The sequence below is a fragment of the Odontesthes bonariensis genome, chromosome 16 (genome assembly GCF_027942865.1).
Source record: "Odontesthes bonariensis isolate fOdoBon6 chromosome 16, fOdoBon6.hap1, whole genome shotgun sequence".
Taxonomy (NCBI): Eukaryota; Metazoa; Chordata; class Actinopteri; order Atheriniformes; family Atherinopsidae; genus Odontesthes; species Odontesthes bonariensis.
The window spans coordinates 23,155,761-23,173,268 of NC_134521.1; the positions used below are offsets into that span (position 1 = coordinate 23,155,761).

Sequence of the window (17,508 nt, forward strand, 5' to 3'; positions counted from 1 at the left end):
TGCAAAAATCGAGCGATCCCGGCTGTTTTTAACCAATCACGTTAGGTTTATTATTTATCTATTATCTGAGCAGAACAGTCACCAACCACGTCTTCCATGCTGAGCGTGAGTCTGCCCCCAGCTTGTGTGCGCGCACACTAGTGTGAACTCACGTGCACAACCTCGTCCACAGAGGGGGAGGGACCAGAAAGTTGTATCAGTTCGAATTTTCCGAATTTAGACTTGGAATTTTGAAAACCTGCCGACGGCAGCTTTAAATCACTCGTACGGACGATTTAAGAACAAATCTGTTCGTACGAATCGTTGTTGCCCAATGCATTTGCTTTATTTCTGAAAATCCCTGATCCGGTGAATATTAGTTCTCAAAGAAAGAAATTATTGTCAAACCACCTTTCAAGTATCGCTTTCCATCTCCAAGGGCCTGTGCAAATGGTCACTTCTGGCTCCATAAAAGACTGGGACGAAATTGACAAAACGATTAACTCCAGGCTTCAAAACAGTAGTTCACAAATAGCGGTTTGGCAGCTCATAAACCTGGAGGTCGATGAGGATTGATTCATTAGTTTCAAAATTCGATTAAAGGAACTTTAACATTTATTTTCCTCAGTTCTACATTGGCTTTATTTTCTTATCTTAGATGTAGCCCCATAGTTTCCCTCAGTCAAAAATATCACTAGATACCTTCACATATACAGAAGTGATCCAAAAGACCTGAAAACAGACAACATAAGAGAGAGTTGAGGCTCAGTTTGCAATAAATATACATATGTAATAGACTAATTCTCAATGTGCATTCTTTAAGTGCATGTAGTGGCCTAATTAAGTGTTTCTGATCTCTTCTTGTACCCTGGAAGGCAGCTCTGTGACCTTGTGGCTCAGCGTTATCAAAGGCTACAACCAAAGGAGCCGCTCTCTGTGCACTTTGACGCCTTAGGGCTGAGTTACACAGTCAAGCTTGGCATGCAGCATTTTAAACAGCAGTGGATCTCAACAGGCGGTTTCTTGCAGAGTGAATGGAGCTTGAGGCTACGTGAAGGTGTAAAGCCTGTTCTCGCCCTCAGCTCAGACAGAATGATGCAGCAAGGCTTATAAGCAGATCAAAGAGGGGAGAAAAAGAGCATTTTCACATTTGAATGAATTTTTTAATTGATGTGAAGTTTAACCTTCTAAACTCCAGCCTGATGAATGAGCTATAGTCGTATATTTGTGAGCTTTTACACTCATCGCTTGAACCTAAAGAACCAGACTGAAGTTTACAGGCGAGTGCGTTCACTTTCAGGAGCAGAACTTTCTGCAAGTCATCACTGCTAGTGACCTTGCTCAAGATTCTAAGAGTTTCTACTAAGAATAATTGGTCCATGTTTGTATACAAAAATCAATTCAACTGGATGTTATTTTCAGCTGCAAAATTATATCCTATCGATAATCACATCTTTCCTAAATATAAAGTGGTTCTGACGATTCTAACCAGAAGTTTCTCGTTCATTGTATGAAATAAACCTCAGAGCAAAATATATTGAGAAATCAGCTATTTATACAGTTAGGTGACAATGCATCTCAATTTAATTTTCCCAGACCCATCAAGCTATGTTCTGTGTCTGATCATTTCTCAAACCTGCATGCATTGTAATCCCATCAATCCAAAGTTTTGAACAGGAAATCTCTCTGGAAAATCCATAAGTAAGCATTAATGTTGGCCAAAAACCTGCAGCAGAAAGATTGTAGACTCACATAGAGTGCAGGTTTATTTATTTAGCACCTCAACATATGCAGTATAGAAGTTATTCAAATATACTGCTCCCCTATGGAGCCCACATCCCTCTAACCCTCCCCTGTGGTGAAAGTCTGAATTGACTTCCAGGTCAGTCCTAAATGTACAACGGTGACCTGGAGGGCTGGTAAAACACTTTAAGTGTTTGTTGAAAGAGGTACTATAACAGTAACTGCCGATGGTACAGAGAAAAAGTCCTTGTCTTGGACCCCTTTTAGGAACTTGAAGGATCTTGGAAAACAGCGAGCTGCCTAAGAAAAAGGGACTGTGTGTAGCGAGCCAGTATTAGGTTTGGAGCAGAGCTGTGTGTTGGGAGCCAGGTTGATGCTGATCCAACAGGGCGCGTCTGTCTGCTGCATGACTCGGTCCGTCTGGCCCACAGCGAGAACCCCCCCACCCCTTCCCTCAAACCCCTTCAGCTATGTGTATAAAATTAAGTGTGTAGGCAATGCTCACCTCAGTTGGTATGTATGCAGGAGATTAATTTGTACTGTATCAGCATGTGTGAAGCTTAGAAAGTTAACGACTGCATTTCAGTGCATTTCATTTGTGTTTGCTAGAGAAATCGAGCAATCGTGGCAGAGCATCAGAGTGTGTGTCGCTCTTTCCATGCCTCTGTCCTCCCCCTGACCCTACAAAAAGATGAGCGGCTGGGTAGATGGGGGAGGTGGTTACGTTCACATCAATCAGATGAATGGAATGAACCGAAAATGAACCCAAAAAGGTGAGCCAAATGAGCCGTCCTGCACCACCTGCTGTTTCTTCAAGTGTGCTGGATACTGAAAAGAGAAATCAGTTTGAGGACAGGCTGCAGGTACAGGGAAAAGTCACGCCGGACATTTACGGTGTGCTGTACATACAAACACCTCAGATGAAAGGCTGCATTCATTCCGTTTTACACATTAAAAACAAACTAGTGCACACATTTTGCTACCACTGAGAGGAAAAGTCATTTTAAAGTAAACTTTGTTACAGTGCAAGTGTTCTGCTGGGAAAACCAGCATCTGGTCATTCACATGAATGTTACATTTGCCACCTACCAAAACATTGATATAAACCAGTTACCAACAGCAGCAGCCTCCCCCAGTAAGAGACCAGTGGGGCCCTCAAAAGCTGCTAAGGAAGAGTTTAAAGAACAGTCTGAGGTCTCTACCTGGCCTCCAGGCTACAGTCCACAGAGACCCCATCCCTCAACCCACATTGCCCACAGCATCGATGCTGTGGCTGATGGCGTATCTGAGAAAAAGGTGCAAGACTACAGCTCGCCTGCAACTTGTTGAATTCAACAAAGTCAGTTAAACACAGTGTTTCCCCAAATCATTTCTTTGTGGTGTTCGACAACAATAAAACTCACACTTACTCACAGTCATTTCCCCAAGCAGCCCACAAACACCCTCCTCTGAGTTCTTCCCAGGCTTTCACCCACAAGTCTTCACCAGATCCATTAATAAATGTAAATGATTTGTGGTGACATCGTTTTGCAAAGCCAGCCAAAGTTAGAACAGGGAGCCTCATGTCTCACCACAGGTGCATCTCTTTATATCCGTTATCTGCATTGGCTTTCTGTGAGGCTTTATGGTGCATCCAAGTGCTTCTAGCAAACATATAAACTTATGGGAGATTTTTTTCCTTTTGATTTCTGTCATAATTGGGGACAAGTAGCACATTTCAGTTACAAGCTTTGCTCAAGCTACAATATAACACATCCAAGAAACATTCTTACTTACAAAAAAAAAGCATTTCTAGAATTTCTTGTGTCTCTCCTTGAGGAGTTTTTAATAAGATTATGATAAGAACATTTTTTCTCTTGAAATCTGTAACAATCGAACAATAGAAATCAGAAAACACAAGTACATTTCTATCATAGAACAGAGGTGACCTCTGGAAAACTAAAGTTTAGAGAAGTGCCCGAGTGATTTTGTGCGAAGATTTCCCTGGTGGCTCATGTGAATCTTGCCTTTTGTGATGAGTGGATGTGTGTCAGCACAGCCAGTTAGATTAGTCGTAAATCCACAGATGCCGACTGCTTGAGATGACAAAGATAAAGAAGGCCTCGTCAGCTAAAAAAAATCTTTGTGTTCTCTTTAACCATTTCCTATCCACGTTATCACTAACTGAACAGTGAATCTCAATCAGTAAACGTCACATTTTCCCATCATTCCTTGCTTTGCTGCAGAACTTCCCCTCTGCTCTTTTCAAACACAATGAGAAACCAAGGAGGGTTTGTGGAAAGAAAACAAACAATGAAACTGTACCCTGTAGCCAAAGAAAACTAGCGTTCCTCCTCCTTGCTGCACACAGTATACTGACACAGTTCGTCTAATACCTGCCTCTTCCAAACCTACAGCCTAAAGCTTGCTGCTACTGCTGCCTTCTATCCGAGTTGTGCTCTCTGCAGCAGGACGCTCCAAAAACTGATGTCCAAATCCCTGCTTTCTCACTTTCTTTTCCTCTCTATTCCATAAATTTTTCTTCTTTAAGTCAAATTCCTCTTCTTTGTCTGCACTTCAACCTTGTGAGTGCTTAATCATGAATGCTCAAGCAGTGAAAGAGGAAGTTATATAAAACATATGTCAGCTACTCATAATCAAAACTTTCCCTTGCTCTCCCCTCCTTAAGTAGACTGTTTCATAAGTGTACTTTTCTGTTATGCTCGGAGGGCCTCCTGGGTGTGGAACCGCTGACCTGCTGGGCTGAGTGTGCTGCCAAGTCTTTACTGTGAGAGAGCGAGGGAGAGCAGAGGGCAGGACACAGAGCGGCACTGTGCCATCAGACGCTCTGCCAGCCTTGGCTGCAGTACCAGTGTACCAAGGAGGGGGAAAAGACTGACTGCAACTGTTTGACTCAAGTAGTTTTAAATATGAAAACATACAGGAGGAAATGAGAAATGAAAAGATACTCTTTCACACCTGTTTTCCCTCCATCACCTCCAGCGCTCCCCCTGAATCAGGTCCCTGACCAAGTCAGCTCATCGCCTCCAGCCTTTATCCTTTTTATCTCGCTCCTTTCTTTTCATGCTTCCAGATCTTGAGCCTCCACCCTGCACTCCTCTATGCAACCTGTTACCTATCAGCTCTCTTCTTCCTCGACTCAGATTATGCAGACTTCTCATGCTAAAGGCCCAACTCTTTGCACACGGATTTAAGTTAATCTCAAACACTTCTGATCATCCAATCACCTTTGTCAGCTGGCTCATACTTTGTGGAGGATCTGTTAGTAAGTGACACTTCAAAACGTTCAAATTCCAGTTTGCAAGTTAGTCAATGAATGAAGCAAAGTTTAATTTATATTGTATATTCCTTTCCATTTAGATCTGGTCAACACGTTTCAATGGGTATCCAATGGTGCTTAAACCGCAAGGTAAAAATTATTCTTCTAAAGTATCTCAGTATAATGACAAATTAAAGCTGAGGTATTCAAAGTAAAAGTAATTATTTTCCCTTTGTGACTTTTACAAGAACAATGCTATATAATCAGCTTATCATTATTCATGCTGGAGAACATTTTGACCTATATCTTTCAAAGTGCAGTTATTTTCAGGATGGCACTATTTTCTATTTTCTCCATTACCCAAGTTGACTGTTTGGTTTGTAAATACTCCAAAAATAGAAACAAGTTCCAGCGTGATCGCTCGAAATGATGTTTAAAATTGCTGCCAATTTTCTTTCAATGAACTCATTGCTTCAGCTGTACCTCTGTAAACTCTTTAGTCGCTGAATTCATTAAAAACATGTAGTCATAGTCATCATCATAGTACTTTTACTGTGATGTGAGCCAGATAAACAGGTCAAACGTGAGTGCTTCTGTTTATTTGCACTTTTTGGAATCCATGTTGGATTTCGGGTATAGCACTCCACTAAAGATTTTCTGTTATCGAAGCGCAGCCTCTTCTTTTTGACTTTTAATACTTTCTTTTGTACTAAAGTACAGCACCTGAGTAAATGTATTCTTCTGGTTGGAACACAACTAAGGTTGTGTTTGTTTGGAAATTAAACCAAAGTCAATACACCTCTCAGCACAGTTTTTAGTACTTTACTCTTCCCACAAATGCCAATATATATGTTAAGGAGAAAGGGTTCTCCATTATATCAACAGTATATGAAATGAAAAAATAAATCATGTATAAACTGATGCTTGCCAGTTTTGCAGCCATCATTCACATTGTTATGCTAGAGGAGAACTATGACGTCCTTGCTGAAAATTAGAGAAAAAAAAATAAAATCGATACCACTCTAATGTCTGCTGGATAAGCATTGGCGCTGGATTGCAGGCCACAGGGGGAAGCTGGCCTGGCTGTATCTCAAGGTACCAACACCTCTAATCCCCAGCATTTTTACTTGTTTTATAGTTTTAGATGGAGAAAGACTTTAGCTTATGAGTAAGTTACTTTGTTGGTGAGTAAGCTTCAACAAGATAAACATTTCCAACATGTTTTCTGACTCACTTCTCGGCTGATTTGATTTGATTTCCAGTCTAAGGTATAGATTTGTCCCTGTGTGGACTACGGTGAAAGATACACCTCCAAAATCACAAACCCCCAGTCAAAAATCAATGCAACATTTAACAGCTAACTTACAATATCCAATCACCGTGACACACATTGCTCCGACATGTCGGTGCTGAATGGATGAGTGATGTGTGTGTGTGTGTGTGTGTGTGGGGGGGGCAGTAGCACTCAGGAGAGGAAAACAGAAATGAAGGAAGCTCACCAGTGCATTAGGGACAGCACGGTGCAATTCGTTCCATTGGCAGCACTTCAAAGAGGAAGAGGAGGGGGATAATCCACCCCAACATTAGCCCCCTGAATCTTCCAGAACCACCACAAACATGCGCGCGCACACACACACACACGCGCGCGTTTATTCACAAAAAAAACGAGCCAGAGGGTTCGGTCTTGGGGTCTGATTGGGTTGGGGTCTAGGGAGATTGATATGGAAGGACGGAGGGGATTTTTCAATTTGCCAGAAAATCTGAGATGATTGGAGCCCACTGTTGCACATGCCCTGGACTTGACACAGAAACACAATACTACACACACAAAAACACACCCATCTCCAGAGGAAAGACCTCACACCTTAAGTCAGGCAGGTACAGACCAAAACAGGTGGAACATTTGCCCAGAGGTAAATGGAACCAAATTCCAGGAATACAGGTTAAAAGATATGGGTCAAAAATGACAGATATGGCTGATTCTTGCAGGTGGTGCAGGTGAGACCCGAGGAGAGGCAAAGATTAAGAGACAAAGGGAGAAGGTGGAGGAGGGAAAGTGAAGAAAGCAGATACAGAAAAAGGGAGCTTGTAAAGTACATTGACAGCTCCTAGCATCAGTAGCAGCGAGCTGTCAACACTCACTCGGCCAATACTTGACCAAATGGAGATCACGTGGCTCGATTTGGAGCAGCCTCAGATTCAACAACTTCACTTTAACGTGCCCCATGTCACACTTAGATGACACAATCCCCCTATGGGACCATTAGCAAAAAAAACAAAAATAACAACTACGTTTGGATCAGTATCTGCAGCAACCATCACAGTATCACAGCTATAGTCACAAAACAGGGCAAAACACACATTAAGCAACTGGAAAGAATGATCCCATGAATCAAGCCGTAAAACTGAGTTTTCCCAAAGCATGTGGGATTGCCCCACACAGTCATAACTGAAAATGTGATATTATTCTCTTCATCAAGAAACACTTCTTTCCTATGGTTTGAGGCTGTGCATAACCCAAATTTAATGAGATACAATTATTTGTGTCAGTTTGTGCAACCCTTGTTTGTCTTTTATTTCCACACACATAGACCACACTTGCTTGCTGCTCAGAGGTGTGTGCACACACACTTATTACAGTAACAGCTCAAAACTGAGCATTCCCAAAACATTTATACGTTCTTTGAAGTGGTATAGTTCATTTTACAACACACACATCAATAGTTGGTGGTTGGAGGGAGTCGTGTTAGGGGTTCGATGGATACACTGACTGGTCTGGAGGATAGCAAGGCGAGCAACAATCAATAACCCCAGACCACTGGAGACCACCGCTATAGCTACAGTTACATATGTCTATAGAAAACAAAGGCCTCTGTATAGTAATATTCCCATCATGGGAAACACGTTCCATTGAGAGTAATTTAAACAGATGTAGCCTCTCAACTGAATGTGTGAATGTGAGTGCCTTACAAAGCAGCACATAATGAAAACCCTAACAGAACTTTGTCTACTCCAAAAAGCAACCGGTAAGTAGTAATAACCTGCCCCAGTGGGAATTTTTCACTCTACTATTTCAAGTTAAGAGGTGAGGAATTATTCTTTAAAAGCCAAATTACCCTGTGGGGATGCTGGCCTACACAACTGGCCCTTCCAGCTCAGACCAACACAGAAAACCAGGGAACAAATGTTTGTATTTCATTCTTTCAGTTTGGTGCAGAATTTTAGGTCACTTGGCTGATATTCAGCCGCCTAATTTCCTCAAGGTTGTTCTAAAGCGAGCCAAAAATAATCAGCCTTGCTAAACTGAACGAAGGAACGGCAGTCCAATTGCACCGTATCAAATCATATGCAAAAGAAATGAAGGAAGGAGTATTAAAGGGAAACCAGACTGTTTTGGTGTACGGCCTCAGAAACTGTTTACAAAGGTTTCTGAGGGGAACTTTCAACAGCTTTAGTAAGGGAAAGTAAAAACCAGAAGATCCCATGGTTCTTTAGATTGTGACAGTGATATAAAATATTGGTCTGTATTTAAAAGCCATACAGCGGTCCAGCTCTCCAAACCACAGTTTACTGTATCCCACTGTGCTCAGGTTGCAGGAGACATTTGGCTGTGAGCTGTGCTCTGTTACTCTGATTGTGTATGGTGGACTGAGCGTCAGAGAGAGAGCCACAAGTCGAAAGCTACATATCGAGAAAGGAGATTCAAACAAACCTCAGTGGGACTTGGATCTGTCTATTTCCTGCATATGCAGATGAAGATAACACAGACCGGGCCCCTTACTGGATGTCCTCAGTTACCTTAAACTGCAGGCTCAGCCTATCACCACCTGATCCACCTGAACTCATCAACAGCTGGAGACAAAACTTTCCATTTGGCGAAACATGTCCTGATATTCTACTCAAACAAAATAATCTTAATTTGACGGGAAGCCGTTTCATGTTTGAATGAGGTGGTCCTTGTGGACAGGCTAAGACTTACACGGCTGGGAATAAATCAACTCCAAAGAGGCCCTCACCAGAACGATGGCACCGTTTCTTGGAGCCACCTACACACTCCAAATCAAAGCATCTCCTTGGACAGTCGGTGCACAAACGTCACATTCTTTTTCTCCAGGGAATAGTGTATTTTTGCTAAGAAAAGATATAAGACATGATGCCACTACAGCTCCCATACTGTTCTACCATTTTTTTTTTCTGTTGTCTGGGTCATCGTCTAACTTGGCCCCAAACTCAGGAGCACATGAAAGAAAAAAACCTCCTGAAGACAAGTCAGTCAAAATTTAACGAGTTGTCTGCTCAGTTCTGGAGAACAATACTGATCTCTAATAGCAACAAGGACAATCTAAATGAGCTCTCTGAGGCAGATGGATCTTTTCATTTACTTACTTTAGTTATCAGTCAGTCACTCATTATATCACTGAGACATTTCATTAAGCTTTCATCCTATGAGCTATTCATTCATTTAACATTAATATTCATGGGAGTAAAGATCCACTTTATATCATTCTGTCAGTGACTCTCTTAATTAACATTCTGAAAATTGTAAATGATCTTTTCAACTACATTCGCAATACTGTAAAGATCAAGCACTGATACAAATAATGAAATCTGTGCGCACAATAAAACCGCAGTTTGGTGCTCGGCACCACACACAAACTTCTTGACGGTCTTACTCACCCTCTCCAAGTCCTGTCTTAGGTGTGTGAAGAGTTTGAGGCGTCTGTAGAGGACGTCCTGCTCCTGCTGGGCCAGGTTGTCAACCTCGTCCCTCTTTAAAGTCACCAGAGGCTGATTAAGGTTCGCCTTCCTCTTCAACTTCCAGAACTGATATAAGAAGTCCACCTTAAGAAAGGAAGCGGAGAATAAAATGACATATTAAGATGCTCCCATTGAGACATGAAGCCAGGAATAACAGCACAGAGAAGTACAGTGCACAGTGAAAATGAGTACACCCCTGCTGAAAAGTAACATTCTGAACAATATTTTAATACACACACAAGTTATTCCCAAAACGTGCATAGAGTAAGTTTAATACAACATCTGTTCAGCTTACAACAGAAAAGAAAGGTCAATAATATAACTTAAATGACATATTTGTCCATTTTTGTGAAATTATGCTGGTGCAAAAGTGAGTACACCCCTATGTTAAACTCCCTGAGAATGGGCCGTGTTGGCCCGAAATGTCATGAAATGAAAAGGCATTAAAAGGGAGGTCATCGTTGTGCGTTTCATCCTTGCCTTACATTGAAATTTTACATTTTGAGTCTGCACCAGGCTAAAAGAGACGTGTGTGAGATTTGACTGAAATCCTATGGAGAGTATCATGATCTGCTTCAGTAGTCACAGTACATGTTGACAAGCATGTTTCTTTTGGTGAAATTCAGCTTCCTACTGTTGATGGCATCCATACAGCCCCAAACCATGTCACTCCCACTACTATGCTTGACTTTAAGCATGGGGCACTTTTCTTTGTACAAATCACTTTTTACCACCACACAGGCTTGACACCATCTAAAGCAAATTTGTTCATCTTGGTGTCATCAGATCACAGGACATGGTTCCAGCAATCCATATCCTTAGTTTGTTTGTCTCTGATGAGACAATGATAAACAAATTTGCTTTTGATGGTGTCAAGCATGTGTGGTGGTAAAAAGTGATTTGTACAAAGAAAAGTGCCCCATGCTTAAAGTCAAGCATAGTAGTGGGAGTGACATGGTTTGGGGCTGCATGGATGCCATCAACAGTAGGAAGCTGAATTTCACCAAAAGAAACATGCTTGTCAACATGTACTGTGACTACTGAAGCAGATCATGATACTCTCCATAGGATTTCAGTCAAATCTCACACACGTCTCTTTTAGCCTGGTGCAGACTCAAAATGTAAAATTTCAATGTAAGGCAAGGATGAAACGCACAACGATGACCTCCCTTTTAATGCCTTTTCATTTCATGACATTTCGGGCCAACACGGCCCATTCTCAGGGAGTTTAACATAGGGGTGTACTCACTTTTGCACCAGCATAATTTCACAAAAATGGACAAATATGTCATTTAAGTTATATTATTGACCTTTCTTTTCTGTTGTAAGCTGAACAGATGTTGTATTAAACTTACTCTATGCACGTTTTGGGAATGACGACAGCACCGAGAATGCCAAAAGATCTGCTGCTGATAGCAGGTACGCTAGTCCTGAAAACACTTTGATTTCAAAAGCAGAAGGGGGAAAAATGTTTTAAGAAACCATTCCCTTTATATCTGTACAGAAAAACAAGATTAAACTAAACTAAATAATAAAAAACAAAAGTCACATGAATAATCCACAGCTTTAAATCTAAATGAGTATCAGCCAATCCTGATTGGTCAATCCATAACTTTCTGAAACAATAAGATTACTAAACAGCTGCCCTCCATAAACAAAACCAAGTAGTAACAATTACTCTATAAAAGCCTGTTAACAGGTTTCTCTCCACATGTATAAAGCCCTTTGCTAAAGGTTGACACTTTAGAACATTGTTTGGAAAGCAGAGACGAGTTAAACACAGCATGTTCTACTTCTAAAGAGGGTGCACTTTTATTTTTAATGTACCGACACCAACACTTTCACACAAACAGATACTTCAATAACAGCATGAAAACCTACTGAACGTACACGGCCGGTTTTATGTCGGACCTGGTGCGACGCCGTTTGCTGTAGAATAAGGAATTTCTTTGAACGAGCCGATTCTTCTGCTCATTTAGAGGAAGACAACTGTAACGAGATCAGCTGTAAGTGCTGTTGGAGAAGTAGCTGCACAGTGAACTATTTAGCTGATGAGGTCAGTCACAGAAGCCTTGAGCCTTTTATTCCTCACTGAAGACCGTGTGTCGGAATGCTCTGCTGCACGTCGCTGCCATACCAGGCGCACAGTATTTGCATACCTCCTGCCTCTTAGCAGCAACAAATGCTGCTATTCTGACATCTAATAGTTGAGTCATTTCATCCACTCAACCTGTTGACCCTGCCTTTAAACATGGTGATTATGCTGTATTTAAGCTTGAGTCACTGTCTGGCGGAGGAAGGTATTTTCCATACATGTGGAAGAGGACCTCTGAATGCTACAGTTTAACATACCTGTGAGAGGGGCAGCCCCAGGTTTTCGGCCACCTCCCTGGGGTCCACCAGTCGGTAAAACTCATCCTCCAGCTCCTGGAGCTTCTGTTTCCTCTGGCTCACCTTCTCCCTCTCCAGCTGGTCCCGCTCAGCTCGCTCTGATGCAGAAACGAGGTGCGATACAGACCTCTGCTCTGGGTCACTGCTGCCGTTTGGTTGCTGGTCCGACCGAAGCTCGGGGGTGACACCAGCGGTGGTCCGGTCGGGTCTGTCTGCGCCGGGTGGAGCTCCGTTGTTGGCGGAAGCGGCGGCGAGGCTGCCGTTGCTCACACAAGCCGAACTGGATGTGTTGTTGGCGGATGCACTGGTGTTGCTGGTAGAGCAGCTGTGCTCCAGGCAGAAGGACTTAAAACGCACCTCGTCGTTCTCGGCCAGGATGGTCTTCATCTCCAGGCCGTGGTCAAAGGCGCACGTCACATGGAAGGCCACAATGCAGGAGGGCATGGAGCACTGGGAGCAGAGGAGAGACATTTTTTGACAACTGTCCCCATTTTAAGTGTGATTTTTCTGTCCATTTACAGTGTTGTCAAGGTTCCAAAACAAGTGCAGCAAAGCAGAAAGACAGGCCAAGTCACAACAAACATAGATCCAACATCTCTGCTGACAGTTTATGTAACTTGGGATGTGTTTCAGTGTGTGTGTGTGTGTGTGTGTGTGTGTTTCTCAGCACTATCCATTACAGGTCATATAAAGGGGCGACCTTCTTCTGAGTCCCCTCAGGCTTGGTGTGATTTTATCTGTATGAGCCCTTGTGGCTGTACGTGCTGCTGTCACTGTGTGCACGTACGTGCACGTCTGTGAATGTGTGTGCGGCTAAGTGTGGGTGCAGGCTGATACTTGTACTTGTCAGAGGAGTTCAACATTCAGCAGGAGGGTTCTGCAGGGTGTTTGTCTATGAGCAGAGGGACAAAAACCTGCCTGTTCCTTCTGACTCCACCATCTGGAAAACAACTCGTCTTCCACCAGACAACCTTCTCTCTCGCTCTCTCATTCTCTCTGATTTAACACATAACACTTAGAATAGACAGTTAAACTTAGCCAGCTCTTATCCTTACTACTCTTGCTTTATAAGAAGTATCACAAAGGCTTTCAAAAGCTTTAATTAGGACTTCCTATGAAAGAAACAGTCCAATCCAGACAGGTACTGGGCATCTGAACATTTCCTAATATGTCTTATATACTGAGCCAAGAACTTACATAACCTGAAATAGTGGAAATGTCTCATTCTTGCTATAACTGGACTAGGAATTTGTCATAGTCTGTGCTGCAATTTTCCCCCATCACTCCCAGTCATGACCCCAAGAAAAAACAAACTAATTCTGAACTAAAATAAGTGTGAGGGAAACTATTCTCAAGGTGGTAAAGAGGCTTGTGGTAACCCCTTTCATGTCTGAGTTCGGTGAACAGAAAAGCACATACAGCAGTATCCCTGGTCACATCCACAGGCAATTCAAACGAGATCTGTGGTACAGTAGGACACATTTTGGCAGACCGAACTGTGGCACTTCCTCACTGAAATGCGTGTGGCTGCTTGATGGATGACCGTCCCGAATATCTTCAAAGTTTTTTTCCACAAATTTCTTTTTGGCAATCTACCGAATTGTTGTGAGAGAAAAAAGGTTTCATTCTTGCAAATTTACAAATGTTATTTCAAAAATTCTTAGTTTTTCGCACCGAATATCATCTACTTTTCTCAGCTTAATCGAACCCAAACTGGCCTCAACACAGAGATGGAGACTTGTGTGGGCAGATAAACAGAGATATCACACCCAAATAACTATGAACTGTAAAGCATATAAATCCCTGACAAACACGAACAGACTTAGGTTAGACGCGCCCTTTCACTTGAGACTTAATTGGTCACTTAAGCTGGGTCACGTCTCTGCTAAATCAGTGGGTAAACAAAGTCAATGATGAAGGAGCAGAAGGCTATTTAATCATCACATATCTGACCTGTGTAAAGACACGAATAAAGACGCATCATCTTGTTAAAACGTTAAGTTATTGTAAAGGTTCTCCTCCGCAGGCCCACTTTTATTACCAAGCAAATGTCAGGCAGAGCCGGCTGCAGCTGCTCGCACTTATTTGGTGTCAAAAGGCAAAAGGTTGAACACAGCATGGAGCCGGTGAGATGTGTTGTTTGGTGCGAAACCACGTCACCGCAAAAAATACTCATCTGGCCTTCTCGAGTGCACCTGCTCTGTTGTGGCAGGCGTTGGTTAATTAAGCTTTATCAGCGCCCACACTGCATCTGAGCCTCCGCTGGTTTGTGCACCACATGTTTGTTTGACTGCAGGAGTCTTCAAACCTTTGCATCTTGTTAACTGGGAATTTTTTTTCATTATTCTTGACAATATTTTAATTTTTGTGTCTTTCACTGTCTGCACTTATTAGAAACTCCTCTCTATGTTCCCTGTTAACCACTGTCATCCTCTCTGCCTTTTAAGGTTTTCCTTTGGTGCCCAATTTTATTTCCCACAAGAATATTTCCTAGAAATAAAACTGACAAGACAGAATAAACCCCCATGTCCTAGTGGGTATTCCTTCTGATTGATAATGTCTACGTGATCTGTCGAGAGCTTTTTACTGTGACTAATTCCTACTCACAATATCTTTGTGCTGCCCAACAAACTTAAAGGAGATGGTTTATCAAACACAAACAGCCATTTTCCTCGGCAACCCACTGAAACAGGGTATTGACTTATTATTACTATACTTCATTTAGTCATTTTCACAAACCTTCAGACTCGTAGCCCTGTGGCAATCTAAGCTTTATGAAACTTAAGGGAACACAAGCGGCATGATTTAATAATGTTGGTAACTTTATTTGCAGCGTGAATGTGAGTGAAATATTTAATATCTCCAGAGTGAATTTGTAATTTCATGTCTAAGCAGTTTGCCTCAGTAAATATGAACTTAGTTCTGTTTGCCCCAATAATGAAATTCATTTGAGCTGATCTGAGGTCTTCAGCAGACACATCCCCAGTGTCTCAGAACAGAGCACTCCTCATTTTCTTAGGATTTTGAAAGCTAATTTCATTTACTTTGCTATTTACTTCATTGTTTCCATCATTCGCGGTTGGCTGAGTGTTTAAACATACACTTTTCTGTGGTATGACAAAAATGATTGGCTGCACAGCATTGGGTAGTAGCTTGAGAACTGACCCACTGCCTGGTCATTGTTTGGCTTTAACTATAACTACTTTCTTAATTCGCTGAGCCGATCGTCTCATTACTGAAGACTGACTCTCTTTAGGCTTTTTTACAATTACAGAAGACAAGTTGACCTTCTCACGACACCTTCTGTTGCTAAGGCACTGATTATGAGTCGTCTAACCCTTGCCAATTAATAAAAAGGGGTTGTTAAATCCAAACATTTTATTATGAACACTCTGACATACTCAACAATCATTAGCTACACATATAAGGCTTCAGACGTCATCACAGCACTGAAACCGCTCTGGTCAAAGTGTTAAACGACATCAGGTTGAATACTGATTCTGGTAATGTTTCAGTCCTGGTCCTGTTGGACCTCAGCGCTGCGTTTGATACTGTAGATCACAGAATCCTGTTGCACAGGCTGGAAAACTGGGTTGGACTTTCTGGAGCGGTCCTTAACTGGTTCAGGTCCTACTTAGAAGGCCGGAGTTATTTTGTTACAATTGGCAGCTATGAATCTGAGCGAGTGGCCATGACTTGTGGAGTCCCCCAGGGGTCAATTCTTGGACCTCTTCTGTTTAACTTGTATATGCTCCCTTTGGGTCAGATATTGCAGAACTTTAACATCAATTATCACAGTTATGCAGACGATACACAACTTTATGTGTCTCTGTCACCGGACGACTGCAGCCCAGCTGACGTTCTGTGTCAGTGTCTGGAGGAAGTAAACACCTGGATGAGAGAGAATTTTCTACAACTAAATGAAGACAAAACTGAGATCATTCTGTTTGGGAGCAAAGAGAAGAGGGTCAGCGTTGGTAAATATCTTGAGACTCGGAACCTTACAATCACTGACCAGGTTCGTAACCTCGGAGTGTTGATAGACTCAGATCTGACTTTCAGCAGCCACATCAAAGCTGTCACCAAGGCAGCTTTTTACCACCTCAGAAACATCAACAGAATTAAAGGTTTCCTCTCCCAAAAAGACTAGGAGAAACTCATCCATGCATTCATCTCCAGTAGACTCGATTACTGTAATGCTCTTTTAACTGGACTTCCCAAAAAGAGCATTAAACATCTGCAGCTCATCCAGAACGCTGCTGCTGGAGTTTTAACCCGGACTAAGAGATCTGAACACATCACACCAGTTTTAATATCTTTACACTGGCTTCCAGTCAGTCACAGAATAGATTTTAAAAGCCTGCTGATGGTTTACAAATCCCAGAACGGTTTAGGCCCAAAATACATCTGTGATATGTTCAGAGAATATAAACCCAGCAGAGCTCTTAGATCCAAGGACTCAGGTCAGCTGGTTCAGTCCAGAGTCCAGACTAAACATGGAGAAGCAGCATTTAGCTGTTATGCTGCTAACAAGTGGAACAAACTGCCAGTGGAGATTAAACTTTCAGCAAATGTAGACATTTTTAAATCCAGGTTAAAGACATTTCTGTTCTCATGTGTCTATGCATGAAATATCTTTTAACTTATCTAGACTGTTGCCTGTTTTTAAATTCATTTAAATGATTTTATTTGTTTCTTTTTATATTCTTTTATGTCTTTTTAATGCTTCTTGCACTCCCTGCTGCAATGCTTTTATTTTATGTAAAGCACTTTGAACTGTTTGTACATGAAATGTGCTATATAAATAAATTTGATTTGATTTGATTTGATAATAAGAAGAGACACAATGAGATGTCATTAGGCAGACCTCTGTAAGTATAATGCAACAAAGTGGCTTTCACCATCAAAAGTGGTGTTGAAGGAAAAAGCACTTCAGGCAACACATGTACGAAACTATAAGTTGGTTATTTCAAGTACAGAAATGTGACTTTAGATGATACACTTAATATATTTGTCCATGAGCTAAAGAACAACAACATTTAAGTGTGTTTTTTTATCTCTCCACAGAGGAAACTTTGAGAGGCAGAAAATACTTTTCTACATACACCAAAGCTTACAGAGAACTCCTGCTGCGAAGGCTGCTGTGGAGCATCTTCACCTTCCGTGTGAGGCTGCAGCTGATCAGTAAGTGTGTTTGTACAGCCACATGCCTCCAGCTATTGAAACTTGAGAGTGAGACTCTCTCCCGAGGGGCTACTCTGGCTCAAAGGCTCACGGTTAATCTACAGCATCAATACTGTCAAAGCAAACACTCCCACGGCTGCACAAACAAGCATGTTCAGATGATGCGCGTCCACTATGCACGCGTATACGCCACA

General features: G+C 42.0%; 1 protein-coding gene across 2 annotated transcripts in view; it reads right to left on the reverse strand.

Moving 5' to 3' along the window:
• Nucleotides 1-17,508, reverse strand: part of jade2 (jade family PHD finger 2) — a 212,373-nt gene that overhangs the window by 59,423 nt on the left and 135,442 nt on the right. For both annotated transcript variants that reach the window (XM_075486640.1, XM_075486639.1), the window contains exons 9-10: nucleotides 12,092-12,580; nucleotides 9,659-9,823 (exon numbers count right to left, since the gene is read on the reverse strand). In XM_075486640.1, coding sequence (XP_075342755.1) covers nucleotides 9,659-9,823; nucleotides 12,092-12,580 — 654 coding nt within the window. The remainder of the gene's footprint in view (nucleotides 1-9,658; nucleotides 9,824-12,091; nucleotides 12,581-17,508) is intronic.